At 44.0% G+C, this 21,441-nt stretch overlaps 1 protein-coding gene across 1 annotated transcript in view; it reads left to right on the top strand.

Annotated features, from left to right (window-relative positions):
* Nucleotides 1–9,268: 9,268 nt before the first annotated feature.
* Nucleotides 9,269–21,441, top strand: part of DPYS (dihydropyrimidinase) — a 76,475-nt gene continuing 64,302 nt past the window's right edge. Inside the window, exon 1 of the mRNA XM_035011725.1 lies at nt 9,269–9,532. Coding sequence (XP_034867616.1) covers nt 9,269–9,532 — 264 coding nt within the window. The remainder of the gene's footprint in view (nt 9,533–21,441) is intronic.

Here is a 21,441-nt window from a genome sequence, read left to right as displayed (position 1 = left end):
AAACACAAAAAGGTTAAAAAACAACCACTTCACAATCTAGGATGGCTATAATCACACAGAGCAGGAATAACAAGTGTTGGCAAGAATATGGAGAAACTGGAACCCTCATGCCTCACTTGTGGGAATATGAAAATGGTGCAGCCATTCTGGAAAGCAGTTTGGCAATACCTCAAAAGTTAAATATAGAGCTACCATATGACCCTGAAATCCCGCTCCGAGGTATATACCCAAAGAAATGAAAACATATGTCCACATAAAAACTTGTATGTTTTTATAGTAGCATTATTCATAATATGTTTATAGTAGCATTATTCATAATAACCAAAAAGTAGAAATAACCCAAAGGTACATCATTTGATAAATGGATAAAAGTGTGATATATCCAGAAAATGAAATATGACTTGGCAATAAAAAGGAATGAAGTAGAAAAACATTCTACAACATGAATAAACTTGAAACCATTATGCTAAGTGAAAGACGTCAGTGACAAAGGACCACAAATTATATGACCTTATTTATATGAAATGTCTTGAAATCTATAGAGACAAAAAGTAGATTATTGGTTGCCTAGGGCTAGGAAATGGGGAGTTGGGGGAGTTAGGGTTGGTGACTTCTAATGGGTACAAGTTTCTTTCAGGGTTGATAAAAATATTCTGAAGATAGATTAGGTGAATGTTGCAAAACATTGTAAGTATATTAAAAACCATTGAATGGAACACTTCAAATGGGTGAACTTTGTGATATGTAATTTATCTCAATAAAGCTGTTAATGATTAGAGAACAAAAACACAAACAATATTCCTTTTCTCCTTTTGCTTTTAGAATTAGGTCTAAGCTATTCCTGTATAAATAATCTTGCTTATTCTGCAGGATAAAAGTAATTTTTTTCAAATTAAAGACAGAAAATACTGTCTTCATCTATTTAGCAGTATAATATAGTGGTTGTCAGTTCCATTGGCCTTGAAATCTGATCAACTAACTGTATTACTCTGGCAATTAACCTCTCTTAACCATAGTTTTCACATCTGTAAAATGGAAGTAAGATTTCCTACCTCATTGGAGTTCCTGTCGACATGAGAGAACATATGAGGGCCTGAGCCCAGGGCCTAGTGGATTCAAATTCAACAATTAATTATTCCATAAATATTTACGGAATAAATATTCCATAAATATTTGCTCAAGCTATATGCTCTTGAAGTCATAATGTGAAAACTTTGTTTAATGTGAGAAATATATTTTGTAAATCTAGAAAGTTCTAATATAAAGTTATAATATGAAACTACACTTGTATATTAACATGTCCCCAAAATGATGCATTAGTCATATTCAAGGAAACAAAGAAACGATTTCTTTTCCTTTCCAACTTTAAAGGAAGGATAATAACTATATATAAATAGAGATATAAGGTCACCAGGAGTGGCTTATCTGTTACTTACACAAGTTGCTGAACAAACCAAAGGAATAGTTGGCCTTTTCAAGAAGCCATCTAGTGGTTTATTCTAGCATTTACAGTTATTTATTTTGCAAAGCAATTAGTTGATTACTTGTTTATCATACCACTCAAATGAACTTCTTTGAAGGCAAATGTATGAATTGAAAAGAAAATAAGGCTGGCACTCAGTTTGGAGCTCCAAAGAAGTCTAAAAGAAACTTTTTAACTGTGACCTGATTAATGTGGACCAAATGCTGCAAAATCCCTCCGAAGAGTCCTGTACTGTGATATTGACAAGGTGAACATGAACTACGTGAGCTCTTCTTAAAGAAGGTGCCACCGAGAGGTCTGTGATCACAGATAAATATGGTGCAGTTTATGTTTTCCAGGAGGTCACAGATTAGCGCCCTTAAGTACACAGTTACATAACAGATGGGTAGTTAGGTATTATCCTTGACCTCCAGCAACATTTTCCCTGCGTCTGTCCCGTCTAGTACTAAGCTCTTCTTACAGGAAAAAGAGTAATCTTCTCCCAAGAAGTATTTAAATGAACAACTTTTTTTTTTTAATTTTATTTATTTATTTGAGAGAGAGAGAATGAGAGACAGAGAGCATGAGAGGGAGGAGGGTCAGAGGGAGAAGCAGACTCCCTGCTGAGCAGGGAGCCCGATGCGGGACTCGATCCAGGGACTCCAGGATCATGACCTGAGCCGAAGGCAGTCGCTTAACCAACTGAGCCACCCAGGCGCCCCAAATGAACAACGTTTTTAATGAAGAAGGACGATATACAACTCCATCACCTTATGTGAGAGAAATAAAAGTATGAAATGAGAGGGCAGAGACCGTGCAGAGGTCGGAAGGCTCTGCGCCAGAGGGCGCGGGCAGAGGTGGGGCCAGGGCCCGTAAGAGGCGCCGCCCCCTGCCTGCTGTGTGTGTATCTCATGCTCCCGCCTGTCTGCGGATTGCTCCACATCTGCCAGGCTCAACACGGCCATGTCTGCATCACTTTACACCGTGTTGGGAAGGCTCCAGCACAGCGCCTGTTAGCCCTGCTTCAGCCCCAGGTGTGGCCTGGAGTAAATCCCAGTAAGGTCTGCCTTGAATCCCTTTTGCTTTAGATCTTGACAGCATCGGGGACGGGGAGGGGGGCTTGCTTTAGATATAGGGCACAGGAAGAGTGCCACTAAGTTGAAGATGACATTTATTTTTTTATTACTATTTTTAATTAAATTTTAGTTAACATACAGTAAAACATTGTTTTCTGGAGTAGAATTCAGTGATTCGTCACTTATATACAGCACCCAGTGCTCATCACAAGTGCCTTCCTTAATACCCATCACCCATTTAGCCCATCCCCGCCCACCTCCCCTCCAGCCACGCTCAGTGTGTTCTCTATCGTCAAGAGTCTCTTATGGCTTGTTTCCCTCCCTCCTTTTTTTCTTTTCTTCCTTCCCCTATGTTGATCTGTTTTATTACTTAAATTCCACATATGAGTGAAATCTCATGGTATTTGTCTTTCTCTGACTTAGCATAATACACTTTAGCTCCATTCACATCATTGCAAATGGCAGGATTTCTTTCTTTCTTTCTTTTTTTTTTGATGGCTGAGTAATGATATTCCATTGTATATGTATACCACGTGAAGATGACTTTTAGAATAGAAATAGGTAAACTCTTCTGCAGATACTCTGCAGCTCACTTTGTATTCAAATCAAAAGTCAACAAAATTCAAAAGACAGAAAATAGATAGTGGTTGCCATGGGCCAGGGTTAGGGGCAGAGAAGACTGGCTGTAAAGGGGCACAAGGAAACTTTTGGGGATGATGGAAATACTCTCTATCTTGATTGTGGTGGTACCTACATGAAAAAAGATTGCATGAAAATTCATAGTACTATATGCCCAAATGAGATGAATTTTATTCTCTGTATTTTACAATGTTTTTATTAAATTTTTTAAAAATTTTTTAAAATTTTTTTTTAAAGATTTTATTTATTTATTTGAGACAGAGAGAATGAGAGAGAAAGAGAGCACATGAGAGGGGGGAGGGTCAGAGGGAGATGCAGGCTCCCTGCCGAGCAGGGAGCCCGATGCGGGACTCGATCCAGGGACTCCAGGATCATGACCTGAGCTGAAAGCAGTCGCTTAACCAACTGAGCCACCCAGGCGCCCCCAATTTTTTTTAAATATAAAATACAATATTCAAACCCTATTTTGGTCTATGCAACAAAAGTCCAAATAGTATTTTTAAAATGATTTGCTCTTGCTTAAAATGGTTAAGAAACTTAGCCAAGAATCCACAGATGATAGGTGATAAGCCAGAACACAAATCCAGATCAGCGGGGCCTCAAAGTACAAGCTGATTTATTCATTCATTCGTTCGTTCGTTCATTTTTTTTTCTTATACTCTTTGTAATCCATGGAGCGCTTTCACTATTTCCCTAAGTATTATTATATTGCTGGAATAAGTTTTGCTAAAAACAACCAAAATAACTTGGAAACTGTGGCACATTCTGAGTGAGTTACAGGAGCAGGAGAGTTTTTGGAAGTACAGGTTAGTGCTGCCGGCAGATGGGCAGACAAAACCTCCGAGCGTAGCCCAGTGTGCCTGGGCCACCACTTGAGAAGGCAAGTGTCTTTTTGTTTAAGGGAAACGATGACAGGCACTATCATAGGCTGAATGAGGGGCCCCAAAGATACCCGGATATCTTTCTAGACCCTGGAAACTGTGGATGTTGCCTTATAGGGCAAAAGGGGCTTTGCAGATATGAAGTTGAGGATTTTGAAATGGGGAGATTATCCTGGGTTACATAGGTGGGCCCCGACTATAATCACAGTGTCTTTACGAGAGGGAGGTTAAGGAAGATCTGACACGGAAGAGAAGGCAACTGTAATCACGGAGGCAAAGATGGGAGTGATGGGGCCACAGTCAAGGAATACCGCCCCCCTCCAAAAGCTGGAGGAGGCTAGGAAGCAGATTCTCCCCTCGGAGGCCCCAGAAGGAACAGCACTGCCCATAGTTTGACTACAGTCCGGTAGAAACTGACCTGGCTCCATGACCAAAAAAGACTAAATCTGTGTTCTTTCAAGCTGCCGTGTTTGTGGTGCTTTGTTAAAGCCGCTGCAGGAAACGAAGACACACTGCTAAGAGCCCGCTTTTCTAGGGCGTGCCTACACCTGGCAGCTTCGCCTCAGAATATTTTAACAAACAAAAAACAAGCAAACAAATAAAAACCATGTAGGACCAAACTGTATAGGAGATAAGAACGTTTAGAAAGTATTTTCCTTGAAGGACACCTGGGTGGCTCAGTCGGTGAAGCGTCTGACTCTTGATTTCAGCTCAGGTTGTGAGCTCAGGTCTTGATCTCAGGGTTGTGAGGTCAAGCCCTGCATTGGGCTCCCCATTTTAAAAATAAAAAAACGGTATTTTCCTTGAGTTTCTTGGACTCACATGATAACATGTCCGAAAGTTTTCCCCCAAGGCAGGTCAGCGTGGGTGTGTTGGATCTGGTCCCACGAGATTTGTTAATTTGTTACCAAAAAGTCAACTTTATAATTTTATTTACTTATTTACTTATTTTACCACTCATGACCTTGGTTACCTGAGCAAGAACACAGAATGGCTCCACCATAGAAGCATCACAGTTTAGGTGACTATGAGCAGCTTTGCCACAGCCCAATATGGGCGCTAGAGGTCTGAAGTCAGTGTCAGGGACGTAGGATTTCACTCCTGGATCCTCATTTATCCATTCATGTCACCTGAGGCCCCAGGGCAGCCAGGAGCTGAACCTGGCTTTGGAATCTGGAGTCACATAATGTGTAGATTACAGGTTCCAGAATGGCTTACCTCCAGTATTTATTGCTATGTGACCTTGGGCAAACCATTCGACCTCAAAAGCGTCATCTATTAAAGGGAAAAATAGCATTCGGTTCAAAGAGTTCTTGTGGGAGTGAAGTAAAATAAGGTACGTCAAGTATTTGGCCCAGTCCCAACTTGACCTGAGTGCCTGATAACTCTTAGCTACGGATACTGGTATTGTTATTCAGGACAGCTATCTCCCTCTACCCAGGACTGGTGCTTCAGGGAAGAGTGCCCTCTGGAGCTGTACGATGACCAGCTCTCTCTCTCTCTCTCTGGCCCTCCAGAGTCAGGGGACCATTCCCACCTGCCATGCATGTCCTTGCTGAACAGTGAAAAAATGTCATCCCTGCTCATCAGCACACAGACTCCAAGATCAGTCCCACCAAGCATCGTCCCCTGATGACTGCGGGTTATACACTCTGTATGTGGCACCCTTCCCAAGCAGAGCCCCTCTGCTTCAGTGGAGGGACCAGAAATAAAATAGTCCTGAATCTCAAAGCCAAGTCCTACTCGGTCTCCAAGTCACCCACCTTGACCCGAGAAGAGTTGAACTCTAGGGCTATGCAGCGCACTCTCTGGGTGAGCTTCTGTCCCTGTTCATAGAATCATAAAACTCCAAAAGCACGGAGGGTAGGTCCTATTAACTTAACTCCATGTTTTTCAGTTGAAGAGACAGAGGCCCTGAGAGTAAATGACTCGACCAAGCTCACACCAGAAGTTGGCATCAGAGCCAGGATTAGACTCCTAATTCCAATTCCTCATTTGATTTTTTTCTATTTTGACCTGTCCATGCTGCCTACTCCCCTCTTCGATCACTGATTCAAATATAACCTCATTACCCTGCCAGGGACTTGGATCCCAGGGTGGGACAGGGAACTGGGGTTTCCTGCAGACCCCAGCTGGGGCATGCTGTCTGGAGACACCCGGTTCTGTCCTGTTCTCTCTTTCTGAGGTGTTGCCTGCACGCCCTCACCATCCTTTCCTTCTGCCCATGAACAATGGCTTGAAACCCTCTGAGGACCCCTGGGTCCTAGAACAGGAGCGGGACAGGTTAGGAGAATACGGAAAGCAAACTCCTGGACACCAGGCTTGCTGAGGACTTAAATACCACTGGGCCTGGTGGATTTGTTTCCCGCTAAACGCAAGGCACTCAGTGAGGGAGGTCACGATTTTCTCCTCTACCTTGCTGCCCCTTTAAACCATCCATCAGGGCTGTTCTGTGATTAAGCATCAATCTTTATAAATCTTTGAGTGTCAGTTCGTCCTCTGAGGAGTGCTCTCAGACACACTTTGTTCTGTGAGTCAATCAACTAGACTCTTCCCCAGCAGGAGGAATGCAAAATGGCAGTCTTGCTTCGCACCAACATCGAGTCTCTGTCTCCCAAATCCTTGTTCACTGTAGACATGTGGGTAAGGAGGCAGGCGAACAGGCCGAAGCCAAGAGGGGCGGGGCTATTCTGAGGACACGCTTCGTCCAAGGAGCATGTTTGCCCAGGCTCCTCCTGCCCAGTGAGCTGGTGTGGGACACCGATGTTCCACCAGAAGGGGGAATAACTCTTCCTGCGGATTAATGCTTCTCCTTAAACTTGCCCACTCTCTCTTGTGTTGCTCTCAGTGAATCTCAATGAACCACATCCTCCTGTTCTAGTGATATTCTACAAACCCCTTTTCTGATAAAAGTTTGAGTTCGTGAAACGTGGGAAGTCTGTTTTGTGTTGTGCTGCAGGGCTTTTCATGATATAAAGCATCTAAAATAAAGAAACTTTTGAAATCATTCACCTGGACAGTTTCAGAAAGGATGTCGCAACCGCCCTGACATCTCATCTTATTTACCTGAGGTGGTATGCTATTTGAATAGTTTGTAGGAGTTTCATTACATTTAAAATTATTCCTTTCACCTTTACACCACACCCTTTCCATAACAATCGTATAACCTTCTTGGATTTCTTGTTCCTGGCTTGACGGCCAAATCCGGAACTTGAAATAATTGAGGCTTTCTAATTTTTAATCATTTTGATGCATGTGCAATCTGAGAGCTGAGGAAATTTGGCCATACCCTGCATTCCATTATTGAAAATGCCATCCCTGAGGCTGCATGTGACCGCCTCGTCTCCAAACTCAAAGGTATCTTCCCAGCCTCTGTCAGTTTACTGTTGAAAGTGACAGAAGACCCAAAGTAAACCAGCTTCCACAAACAGAGGAAAGTCTAGAGGAGGGGACTTGAGGCATGGGTAGTTTCAGAAGCTCCAACAATGTGAGAACCCAACCTCCCTCCATCTCTCCTTCATGTCCTCTGTGTTGGCTCTGTTCACTTAACAGCCATGTTGTCTACACGGCTCCCAGAAGCCTCTTCTTTATACCCTTCCAGGTTTAAGTCCAGCAGGAAGGAACAAACTCCCCATCTACTCCACCTAACAAAAGTCTTAGAATCTGCTCTCATTGGGACACGTGCCCATCCCTGAACCCATCACTGTGAGGGCTTCCTGGTGGGTGGAGGATTTCCCGCCAAAGAAACTCTAGTGACTGTTATCAGAATAAGGACAAGAATAGGGGCTGGAACAGCAGATGTCTACCACACTCTCCAATCCTTCTATAGCATTCGATCCTGGTGCCCTTCTTGAAATTCTGTATTGTTGTCTTCCCCCACACACAATGCTTTCTTATCCCCCTTCTCTCTGACTGCCCCTCTTCTGTTTTCTCTTCCTCCTCCTCCCCTGTAGGGTGTGGGGTGGTCCACGGTTGTTTAGCTTTATCAGACTTGACTTGCCATCACCTCCCCAACCTTTTACATACTCTGTTCCCACGACCTAGAATGCCATTCCTCTTCCCACCCCTCATCTCTTTATGTCCGTGCCCTCTATGTCCTGATTCAAATATCTCTTTGTGAATCTTCTATATCTGATTTTCTTCAAGACAAAATCCACTCTCCCTTTCCTCTAAACTCTTATCTTTATCCTCTCTCAAAGGTAGAATTTTCTGTTTTATATATTCGTCATATATTGAATGTCTAGGTGTGTCACCATTGGCTCTTGGCTCCTTGAGGACAAGAATGTCATTTATCTTTATCGCTTACCCCTCTAACACACCCCCATCCAGCCCCAATGGTCAGTCCTTACAAAGCCAGTATTTGTTAAATAAGTTTATATGGTATTTCCCATTTTACTAAGGTGCATTCACATCCATCACCATATCTGCTTCTCAAAGCAAGTCTGGAAGGGGAGAACAAGTTTTATCACAGTCTTATGTATGAGAAAACTGAGGACTCAAGACAGTGAAAGATTTAACTGAAGATCCCTAAGCCAGTTTTGTGAAAAACCTGAGGAAAAGCCTAGATCTTTAGAGTTACATTACCAGCTATTTTCCATGAAAACCTTGCTGGTCTGTATTGCATCATTACAATCTGGAGAATAGTTGATATCAAACCGCTTTACTTCCAAATAGATTAAATACTTCACTCTGAACTTTCACTCTGTGCCTGCCAATTACTCGGATTGTGTGGTGATGATTCACTCCTCATACAAAGAATATTTTTACAAGGAAATCCCGATCAAGTGGTTCTTTCCGGCGTGGGTATTATCACTGTTGCTGCAGGTGTTGCTCTGTGTGTGTGTGTGTGTGTCTTGGGACAGACAGTTCATCCTCAAGGGTAGGGATACAGGTGGATTTCTTTCCCCCCCAGTGCCTTTTCTTATAAAGGAAAACAGACGTGTAAAACTCCAGCAAGGCGTTCCCGTCGTCGGAGGACTCGGACCCCTAGGCTGGGCGCGACGGGACCCCGGCGTGGGAGCGGCGCGGGGCCGGCCTGTCCCCGCCTGCCAGCGTGAGCCCAGCCCTCCCGGGGTGGAGCCCGCCCTCGCGGCCAGTCGGGACGCCGGCCCGGGCGCCGGGCTCCGCGCTCGCCCGCGCTTCGGAGCCGGAGCCGCGGGTGCCGACCGTCCTCGGGGACCTGAAGGAGCCGCCCCCCCCGCCCCCGCGCCATGGCGGCGCCGTCGCGGCTCCTGATCCGCGGGGGACGCGTGGTCAACGACGACCTCTCGCAGGTGGCCGACGTGCTGGTGGAGGACGGCGTGGTGCGGGCGCTCGGGCGCCACCTGCTGCCGCCCGGGGGCGCGCCCGCCGGCCTGCGGGTCCTCGATGCCGCCGGCAAGCTCGTGCTGCCCGGCGGCATCGACACGCACACGCACATGCAGTTCCCGTTCATGGGCGCGCGGTCCGTGGACGACTTCCACCAGGGCACCAAGGTACCCGCGCCGCCGCGCCCTCCAGCCCCGGGCGCCCCGCCGAGCCCCGGGGCCTCCCGCCGCTGCCGCCGCGCGGAGGGGCCGGGGGGGGCGGGGGGCGGCGGAGCGAGCCCGGCCGCAGCGACCGACGGCTGGGGAGCCCGGCTTGCCTTTCCCCGCGCGCGCCCTTCTTCTAGGCGCCCCTTCTCGCGGCCCCCAGCCCGGCTCTGGCCGAGCCAGACGCCCTCCACTCCTCCCTCTGGGTAATTGGACACGTGTAAGGCAACCTGTCCCCTCACCCTCATTTCTCTGCACTCTATACCCCCACACTCCCCTCCCCACCGTCACTGGTATTCTGTGGAAGCCCACACGTCTTTCATAATATCTGTAGAATCTTTTCGTTTGGGGGCACTCCCAGCCATTTTCTCCCTATGTTCCATCCCCAGCCAAAACCAGATGAAAAATCCATTCACCCAGTAGTTAGTGCCCTGACTTCAAGTTCACAGCGTGCGCTGGGTCGTGGTAAGTCTGGGCGGGCTGGAAGCCCACCACGTCGACAATCTTTGCCCCCAGCCCCCGGGTAGAAAAGACACAGCCCTGACAAGAATTTAGAAGAGAAATATTCCAGAATGGTCTCCCAGCACTCACACTGGCCCCAAGGCAACCTGGCCCCATCTCTTCTTAACCGGCTTGCCCTGGGGACGTCAAATAGGGATCTGATTCTTGCTGCTTGAGCCGAGGCAGCCTGGCTGATGGTGCAGGAGTTTGAGATCACCAAACCCAGGTGAGAGAGGCTTGGGTTTCTCTAGACACAAAGGCCTAGAGATTGTGGTCCTTGAAAAGAACCGTAAACGTTTCTCCAAAGCTCCTGAAAACAAGATCTGGAGTTGAACTGGGCGGCCTTACAGCTACATACAGTTAAAACCCTGCTCAGCACTTCTGCTAAGCCCAGCCCTCACCCTTCTTGAGGCTTGCGTTTTGGGGCTGCAAGGAGAAAAATGGTTCTTTCCAGAATGAAAATATTGATATGCTTAAGGCCTAAACCCTTGTGTGGGAAACAGATCAGGTTACTTAGTTGTGCAGGCTTTCAGAGCAGTTTGGAGGATAGTTCATTTACCTTACTAACTTCTCTCAAATAGTTTTATTTTCTTCACACACACCCCTCCACATTTCTCAGTCATCTATGATTGAGTAGAATGTTTAATAGAAAAAAGAACCATTTGACCCAGAGAGAAGGGTCTGGGGCTTGCTGCTCACATCAAGATTTGGAAAGCTTACTCCTAGTTACTAATTATTAACCTTCACCATCAGGGCAGTGGTCGAAGTCTTTTTATAGGACATATCATTATCTGTTGTGAACATTGAATATTCATTTTGCCGTTTTGTTAAAAAGTAAAATTTCTTAAAATTTAATGAACTTAGTTTTTACATTTTAAATAAAATTTTTAGATATAAAAGCAATACATGATGGTACAAAATTGGAAAAAAAAATATTACCCATAATCTCTTAACTCCATGACAACTGTTTGGATGTATTTCTTTTATGCTTTCTGATATGCTTTATTTTACATAATTGAGACCATATTATGCATGTATGTATGAGTGTGTGTGTATACCTGTATATAAAATTTTGTAACTTGTTGTTTTCAGTTACAGTAGACACACTTCCTGTTATCACAGGCTCATCATTAACAAAATGCTTTGCTGAGGGCGCCTGGGTGGCTCAGATGGTTAAGCGTCTGCCTTCGGCTCAGGTCATGATACTGGAGTCCTGGGATCGAGTCCCACATCGGACTCCCTGCTCAGCAGGGAGTCTGCTTCTCCCTCTGACCCTCCTCCCTCTCCTGCTCTCTGTCTCTCATTCTCTCTCTCTCAAATAAATAAATAAAATCTTAAAAGAAAAAAAAAATGCTTTGCTGGTGGCGGGGCACTCCGTTGACACCTCCGTGTACCAGGTGCAAAGCTATTCCTTCTGGCCATCAGTTGCCAGGCCCACTAGCATCATTTCCCCTCAGCATCTCCCTTTTTCTTATCAGGGTTCTACAGATGCAGCCAGGAAGTGGGGTTGGAATGCTCTGGAGGAGGAACATTCCTTCCCTTTCTCAAGATTATCTGTGCATGCCCCAAGGCCCTGAAAGTTGGTTCTTAGTCTTCTAGCTATTGTTCTCTGGCCATTCAGGGATGCCTAGCATGGAGAGATTTACAATTCTATAGTGAGAAGGCAGGTCTGTGAAGCATATCCTAGTATTATAGTCATCAGCATTTGAAAGAACTTATCCACCAGCTGATTCTCTAGGTATTTCCATACTTAAAGGTTGTCGACTCATGAGCTGAGGATCTTAATTAAATAGAATGGTCTTAATTAAACAATATAGTCAGAGATGTTAAGGTCAAAGATTTAGCAGAGGCTAAATTCATGTTGAACATTAAACAGTACTCACAAAGACACTAAGTTACAGAAGTCTACTTCAATACTGGTTGGATCCCAGGAGATAACCTCTCCGGCACCCAGAAACAGAGGAGACTCCATGAAAAGGATCTAGATGGGTAAATATAGATAAACATGAGCATTCAAGTATTGGCCTGAGTTCTGAAAGGAGAGCGTTATGGAGTCATCTTGTCCTCTTTTATAGTCTTCACAATAATTCCCAAGGCAATGTTGGTAGAGTTTCTAGTTCCCGGAAATAGAAACAAAGAAGTCTTTTGTAGATGCTGATTGTGCTGTATATTGCACTTGAAAACATCTTATTAATAAGGTTAAAGTACCATTTATTTTATCCAGCACTCACTGGGTGCTAGACACTGGGCTAAGCTGTTCATCTGCCAACACTCTCAGGGGGCCTTATCTCTTTTTGCAGTTGAACAAACTGAAATTTAAGTCACTTGCCTAAGGTCACACACCAGTAAGTGACCAAGTGGCTCTTCAAATTCCTTACAGCCTGCCATTGCTAGAGCTCTTACCTACTAGGCTCTCTTCCTTTCTGAAACTATTGGGAAAACGTGTGATGTTTAGATTTGTCCGAGTGACAGGTGATGGTATGAAAACGCTGGGTGAGTTGCAAAATCGAGCAGAGTCATCCTTAAGAAATACAGTAGCCCTTCACCTTCCCAAAGCTAGAGGCAGTTAAGGTTATTAAAATAAATACACGTCTCAGGCATTAGGTTTGTGAGGCATTTGTACTGCATTGATGGCCACATCATCTCTAAGGACACAGAAATGGGTACGTCACATACAGAAAGCTCTAGAGGAAAAATGATACATGACGCTTTCAGGAGATGGGCTCTAAACGTTTGCTTTCTGCATGCCCCAGGCTGATCATTTATAACATCTGACACATAGAAAGGATAGTGTTTGTGGTATTCTATTTATTGATCACCAGATTGTGATGTGGCCCAGTTTAAAAAATGAAATATAGGTCTACCAAAGGTTATATATTTTGTAAATCTAATTTATGGCAGAGGTTGGGTTAAAGCCTATAATTGATTTACTTAATTACAGGTAAAAGCTTTCTATCTGATGTAACTAATAGAAATAATGTTCTGCTTTAAAGAAATCATATTTCATCTTGTTGGTCTATACTAGAAGTACAGTCGTCTTCCAATAATTCAATATCCATGAGGAAAAACAATGGGATTTTTTATTCAAATGGAAATTGTGAATTAAAGTTGAAGAAATTATGACTTTGCTTTTACTACATCCTGTGATAAGAGAGTAAATTACAAAAGCTCGGCTAGTTTTCAAATATATATTTATTAATATTCAGAATATATGCAGCTTGGAGTAGGTAGACTCACATTAAAAATCTGGCAGGATCAGTAGCTGGCGGAAGGATCTTTTTTTTTTTTTTAATTGGGAAAACACGCAGCACACTTTTTTGTGTGTAGGACAAAAAGTCTTCAAAATTATCAAGAAAGGAAATTATACTTTGCTCTGGAACTTTTTGGTAAAGTGCCATCAAGATGATTACTTATAATAAGGCATTGGAAGGTATGTGATTAAGCATGCATTTGTGGTGTATTTATAGAATTTCTTCACCTTGTAGGAGAACTGCTTCAGAAAACTTGGTCTCCAGCCAAATCCCTCTTTCTGTTGCTTGCCGGAGTGGGCTGGGCTTCAGAGGCTGTGTGGGCTGACTGTGTGACCTTGGGCAAGTCACTTCTCTCAGGGTTGTTAACATTATCTTGTCTCTATAATGATGCATCGGTTAGAAGAGCAACTTCATTTAAAAAAAAAATGTTGGAAGTAACTGAGACAATATATATTATTCCTTATCCAGACCTATAGGAAAATGCTGAAGCATTATAATTGCTCAATATATATTAGTTTCCTTTAAAAAAAAAAAAAGAAAATATAGTTGAGTGTAAAGAAAATAATATTTAAATCACCTATAATTTTAACATTTTGCTTCCTGTATCTTCACGCTTTTCTTTTGGGGGGCATATAAACATTTTTTAAAAAGATTTTATTTATTTATTTGACAGAGAGAGAGAGAGACAGCGAGAGAGGGAACACAAGCAGGGGGAGTGGGAGAGAGAGAAGCAGGCTTCCCGCGGAGCAGGGAGCCCGATGCTGGGCTCGATCCCAGAATCCTGGGACCATGACCTGAGCTGAAGGCAGATGCTTAACGACTGAGCCACCCAGGCACCCCCATATAAACATTTTCTACTAAATTTGGCATACTCTTCAGAGACAGCCGTGTTCATCAGACATTTGTCTGGGACCTTGACTATCACTGGAGAACATGATTTCCATGGCCCTTTTATCCTCGCAGGGCTGAGTCTCAGGACTTTCTCTCTAGTCTTGGTGTCTCTGTGCGTCAGGCTTCTATTTCTGCCTGTCTGAGGAACCTGGATGTCCCACAAGCACTTTGAACTCAGCGTGTTCCAAACCAAATTCATCCTTTCTTTCCAATGCACCACCCATTTTTCATCCTGTTTCACCAACTGTTAATAGCGCCCCTCCCATCTTCCCAGTGCTGGACATTTTGGTGGTTTCCAGGGGGTTTTTTTGCTTGTGTAACAATGTTGGAACAGAAAGCATCACACGGATTCTTGAAAATTGACCTAGAAATCACCCCTCAGAATGAAATGACTGGACCAAAGAGTATTGGATCGGTCTTAAAGGAGTTTAATACATATATTCAGATTGCTCTTCAGTTTGTGCTCCCATGAACAATATATTATAATCCTCATTTCACTGAATCCTAGCTAATTGTAGCTACTGCCTTAAAAAAAATCAATGCCAATTTAATTGGAAAAACGTAGAATTTCTTAATGTTTTTAAACAAGCATTTCTTTCATTGCTGGTGAAGCTGAGCTTTGAACGTCCTCGTTGTGCTAATAGTTTGCCTGTTGCAGCTCTAAGAGTTTATAATTCTATGATTTCCTTGAGTAGCTCTTTACTGATTACAGAGTTAATCTTTGCACTAATCAGAGGAAGAAAAAAAAAATCTCCAAGATTAATTTGAAACAACTTGATGTTAAATAGGGCCCTACTGAGGATGTTGTATGTTAGGGATTCTTTCACTGAACTTTACAGAATCTAGGATGTCTTCTTTCAGTTTGCATACTTGAGTTCTCTATGCTTTTCAGTTCCACTGCTTGTTTCCGCCCTCATTTGCCTGGACCAGGTGTTTTTAATGTCCAACAAAGGTAGTATAGAAATCAAGGTTTTCATGATGCTACTGTCCGGAAGAAAAAAGTTTTCCTATAACCTCTTAGGTTTAGTTACTGAGGCATGCAAATTAATTGACAAAAGACAGATTAACAAGAGAAAGGACAGGTCTTTAAATTTCACACACCTGCGAGTTCACCGAAAAATGTGACTCAAGAGGCAATTAAAATTTGGGGTTTATATGCCACCTTAACAGGGTAAAGGAAGGGATAGAAGGGCACGTATGGGAAAATAAATGACTTCTTAATAAGAGAAGAGGGGGAGTAGAAAGGGCACTTATGGGAAAAAAATGACTTTTAGGAAAGACATGAGCTCTTAAGAGAAGAGGTGGGAGACATGAGAGTTTGTGACAAGGTCTCTTGAGGCCTGGTACAGGTTTCTAGTCTCAGGTGTTAAGAGTCAATCTTCCCTGGTGGTGAAACTTCCTAGAAGGGGATTTATTACAGTTGAATTCTTTTGGGCGGCTTTGCTTTTAGGCAGATAAGGGAGTTCTCACACACACACACACACACACACACCTATTCTTTTTTTTTCTTTTAAAGATTTTATTTATTTATTTGAGAGAGAGAGACTGAGAGAGAGAGAGCATGAGAGGGGGGAGGGTCGGGAGGGCAGGGGGAGAAGCAGACCCCCTACTGAGCAGGGAGCCCGATGCGGGACTCGATCCCGGGACTCCAGGATCATGACCTGAGCCGAAGGCAGTCGCTTAACCGACTGAGCCACCCAGGCGCCCCACACACCCCTATTCTTAAATACCTTCAGCTCAAAATGATTTCTATGTTGCAGTGGCACGCTGTGGACCTTGTCACTGCCATCCAATACGGAATGATCCGAAACTAAGGATTTTTCAAGTCGATGGTTAGGTGCAATTATTTCAGTCAACCAATATTTTTGGTAACCCACTAAGTGGCAGGCATTGTGTTTGGGCTCGTAGAGATGAAAACCATGGTGGTCTTTGTTACCAATAGCAAACAGACTAGAGCTACATGGGGCTCTAATTTATGTTGGCCTTAATAATGAATTATATACAGTAGCCTTTTGGACTTGTGGGCTTAACTTTGATGATTGTGACTATTTTTGAGTGAAAACTTAAGGTCTGGCATTTTCCCCTTTGCAAGGTCCCCTGTCCTAATGGCATCACAAGCTATGTTTCTGAGCAAATTATTTAGCTGAGAAGTGAGCAACTACCCAGAGTCTACTGCTCACTTCCACTTTGTGTGCTTCCTATCACATGTCAAGTAACAAATTGAGGGAGGACTCTTCAATTCTTCAGTTATGTTTTATTGCATCTAACAGAGAAGCTGTTATCATGGTGGTCATGAACCCTGAGAATCTGTTCACACATAAAAACAAAGACCTTAAAAGTTAGTTTAAAGTAAGACAAAGTGTAATCTTTGAAAAAAAAACAAACAAAAAATCATTTGAGGCAAATATGGATTCCAATCTGTTGTATTAACAATCCTGGTTAACACTGACTAGGTGATAGGCTTTGGACAAAACTGAGGGTTTAGCTTTCATAGGTGCTTAGAGTATACATTCCACATTAACATTTTCCTAGAAGGAAACAGGAAATTACATGGCCAGGGCTAGCAATATTTTTAAGAAATGAAATGTCACATTAACATGCAACTTACACTGCTTTCTCATTTTGCTGTTGGAAAGTGAACCATCAAAATTATTCCATCTCATAGCTATTGGGGGAAATTCATTGATCCCTCCCTTCCTTTCTCCTGTTAAAGAACAAAAATTCAACTGAGTAAATTTGAAGATCTAATTGTCTTTATTAAGCGATTCAAAAATCAGGCAGCATCCCATCTGGCAAGTAGAAAGAAGCTACAAAGAGTTTACAAAATGGAAGGTTTTTATAGGAAGGAGAGTGGGGCAGGAAGTTACTAGCAAAAGAAGAGAAAAGGATTGTTTCATGAATGGTCAGTTTCCTGGGGGGGGGGGGGCATGGTGTCTTATCATGCAGATTACCTCCTCTTACTTTGGGGGATGGAGAGGGCCCATGTGACAGATTACCTCATTGGTGCCGACCAGAAAATTCCTGACTACTTTTCTGAGGCAGGTTGAAACTGCAGTTTGATTAGGTATTAAGCCCTGGTTTGGTGATTTGGCCTAGCGTTAAGTCATTCCATTTTGGGACTGTGATTTTCTTTTTAACACTCCCTTAAACATTTAAAGAACATTTATGTACCAGGCACTGTAATGGGCAAAAGACAGACAGAGATGAAGCTATATCCATCCAATCAGGATCTCTGAGGGATGGGATAAATTTCCCATGATGATGCCGGTGTGCAGCCAAGGTTAAGAGTCACTGGACCAAGTAGAAGAGGGGCTGGGAAGGGAAGAGCAGGCGTGAGCTTCTTCTTACCTCTCTCACTGAGGAAGAAAGGAGCTCAGAGCTCTCCAAGGAGAGGTAGGGACGGTGTCACTGGAGTGGGGCGGATGGGTTGGGAAGGAGGTGACTCAAGAGCAAGCGGAAGGGTCAGCTGAAGTTCAGCCTTGTGGGATGTGTAATAATTGTCTTTTCTCCATCCTAAGAGCAAAGGGAAATCAATATAAGATTGGCAGTGGCAGACATGGCTGGGGATGAGGTGACAATGAAGAGCTACTGCTCTAGTCCTGTCAGAGGATGCAGATGGCATTGAGCAGCAGAAGTGAAGACGCAGGAAGGAGAGAGATTCATGGAATATGTAGGAGGCAGCCCGCGGGGGTTGGGGGAGAGCTGGGCTTGCCAGTGGGTTGGATCTGGGGATGTCGAGAAGAAGAGAGATAAATGTCCAGGGTGACTCCTCAGTCTGGTTTGCAGAGTTGGATGGACAGTGGTGCAGCTAATATGTCAGACTCAGGGACACAAGGAGACAGGCAATGCGGAGGCCATCTTTACAAAGCCAAATGTGCTTCTGGAGTTGGGACATAAATTGGGATCATGAAGTTTGTTTTCATAAGTCTTAGCGACTCTGAGAAAGCTGAGAATTCAGTCCAGGGTTTCTCCCTAAGGCTCAAATGTCCTCTTGGATTTCTTTCTGCTTTACTTGGGTTGATTGATCAGGTCCTATGATTGATTTTAAGGAGACAAAGTCACTTGTTCCAGGATGAGCTTAGAAATGAAAATTTGGTGACCCCGTCAAAAGGAAGACGTTGCTTGGGATGCTTTCAATAATGATTTACCACCTAATACATTCTTAAATAGAATCTTGTGTTATATAATATTGTGGCCCTGCTGTTGGTTGGAGTTTATCTCAATGTATGTCCTATCACATTTGCACCTGATACAGCACATGCTCTCCTCCCCAAAAAGAAGGCTTTAGATAAATTGGAAGGTTTTCAAGGGAGAACAGCCGAAGTAATTAGGAGCTGAAAGAATTGATTTATGAGCCAAGATTAGATAAGGTAAATACATTTTGTTTGGCTATCTGACAAATAAAAGTGGAGTGAAGTCAATCAGCAGTAAAAACAAAGGAAACAATTCAGGTTCACCCAGAAATACGAGAGAAATTTTCACCCTTTACTGGTTCTCCCTCCCCTCCCTAACTCTTTTCATTCCTCAAATGTTAGGTAAACCCTGAAGAACATTTGTGAAGTGAACCTAAAAGGATCTGATGATAAAAAACAGACAGATCCTGAAAATATTTGAGGTGGGCTAGGAAGGTGATGTTCTGACCAGCTGGTTTGCTGAATAAAGGAGATTCTTCCAGGGCCCGTAGATGCGTGAAGATGAAGGAGCACTACTATAGAGAGCCCTTCCTTATTAATTTTCTAGGGACACATTTATTTCAGTAGTGATTGTCACAGTGATGAACATCAGCTGAGCCATATAAAACTGCGTTTCATTTGTGGCTTTCCAATTCACAGTCTGATGGCATTTGTTTTGTTTTGTAAGGCATTTGGTTTCCTAAGTGCTTGATTCACTTTATCAACCTCTGCATTTCTCAAAGGAATGATTCACCGATGACCTGGGACAACTGGCTGGAAATCAGATCCCAGGACATGGAAGAGGGGTTGAGGGAAAATGGCTTGCATAGGATTGAGGCCCAGGGTAGGCTGTAAGTAAGACTTACCCCTCAGAGTTGTATGCTCCTCCATGTAACCTTGGGGAGTCATTTGACATCTCTGAGCCTCAACAGCCCCAACTGTAAAGTGAAAACCATTCCTACCTTTCCAGACCGCGAGGCTTAATTAAATGATCTAGTGTGTATAGGATGCTTAACCCAGGCCTGGGCATTTACAAGCTCTTCTCTGAAGAGGTCAGTACCTCCTGGGAGGAACACGTCTCCTTAACACCCTATTTGGGATTACAGATCCGCCGCTCTAGCCTGTGGCTGCCTGGATCCTGTGGAAGGAAATAATACTGAAATAATATTCGGGGGTTTGAGGTAACCTTGGGCTGTGAAAGGACCCTGGGTAACCAGAGACACCAGGAGAGGAGGGGGAAGAAGGAGGCTCAGAGGAGGCTGGGGCGCAGACCGTGGCCGCAGCTGATCGCCAGGACCCAGGGTGGCAGCAGGGGCCCCCTGCGGTGAGTGGCTCATGCCGCCCTGATTGGTTTTCCATACATCTGCCCACACCCTCTCCCATTCAGTAGAGCTTCTCAAAATGTGTTCCCGTGTTGAGGGGAGGAGAGGGAGGAAGGGCATGGAGGAGAAACAGAACAAGAAGAAACAAAGGAGAGGTGCATGGCAGTTCTCCTCTCCCTTTCCTGCTCCCGGGGAACTAGGGAGGTGGAGCAGGTGTGATAAATCCTGATTTGGGAGCTTGCAAATTAAAGCCCCAGGAATTTCAATCTGCTGTCATTTTAGAAAATGGCCCTTTGACCATCACATCTGCATCAGCAACAGTCTCTACTTTATTTACGTAGCATATGCATGCATGTTGATCATCTATATGTAAAGCCATTTTTTCTTCTTGTAAAACTTGTGCTTTGTTATAGAAAAGTTAGCAAATATTAAAAATAAAATTTAACTAGAGGGAAATTGAAGCAACCTGCCATCACGCCACCCAGAAACAGCCACTGTAAATGGTTGTTTTGGCTGGATACTGTTGCTTTCCTGCTAAGTGTTGGAATGTTCTGGAGCATGCATTGTGATTTATATTATCATGTCTCCCTTCTCTCTCCCGGGGTCATTTCGGCCACCCTCAGGACCCCTCTGGCATCCTCTCCAAGGCGACTGCCACAACCTTCTCCTGCCCTTGCTTGCTCCTCAGGGTCAGGTCTGCATTTCTCTCTGTGTGCGAATACACAGAGTGAACATGTGCCCAGGCCCCTCACTCTCAGGATGTTCCACACCACACTCATGCTCCCCCTCCATGCCAGAGCTGCCTCCCTCCTCTGTCTCCTCATCTGTCACCTGATCAGTCATCCCAGTGAGAATCTGCTCAGAGCCCTGTCGCCCAGACTGATAGCACAGCCTTCCTCTTGTTGGAACCAATGCTTTGAATTAACCCTAGTCTAGGTCTTAATTCAGTTCTGCCCTTTACCACTTTCTGCCGAGCTGCCGGCTTTTCCTCATGGGCCCTTCCTCAGAGTGACTCCATGCTGTTGGCTGTTCCTCAAAGCACAGGCTCTGGTGCCTGATGATGTTGTTCCAGTCCCGCCTTTGTCAAGTTAAATTTAAGAGTGCTCTGTTGGGTTTCCTCAACCCTAAAATGGGGCTAATAATATTCCCTGCTGCAGATCTGGTGAGATAACTTAACTTCAGCCGTTTAAGGTATACCTTAATAGTGGTTTTTAGTATATTCCTGGAATTGGGCAACCATCACCAAAATCAGTGTTAAAACATTTTATCTCTCCAAAAAGAAACTAGGTGCCCCTTAGCTATCACTTTGACTCAACCCCTCCAGCCCAAGGCAGCCACTACCCTACTTACTGTCTCTGTGGATTTGCCTCTTCTGGATATTTCGTACAAATGGAATCAGACAGTATGTGATCCTCTGTGACTGGCTTCTTTCACTTAACGTAATGTGTTCAAGGTTCATCCACACATGTGCCAGTGCTTCCTCCTTATGGTTGAATAAGATTCCACAGCGTTCCTCTACCTCATTTTGTTATCCATTCATCAGTTCATGGACATTTGGGTTGTTTACACTTTGGGACTGTTATGAATAATGCACTGAGTATTTGTGGACAGGTTTTTGTGTGGACAGGTTTTCATTTCTCTGGGATAAATGCCTAGGATTGGACTTGCTGGCTCATAGGGTAACTCCAGGTTTAACTTTCTGAAAAACTGCTTTCCAAAGTGGCTGCGCCATCTTC

Source organism: Mirounga leonina, unplaced genomic scaffold, assembly GCF_011800145.1.
Source record: "Mirounga leonina isolate KUSES-001 unplaced genomic scaffold, KU_Mleo_1.0 Mir_165, whole genome shotgun sequence".
NCBI lineage: Eukaryota > Metazoa > Chordata > Mammalia > Carnivora > Phocidae > Mirounga > Mirounga leonina.
Note: the sequence above shows the minus strand (reverse complement) of the source record. Positions and strands in the feature narration are given on the sequence as shown.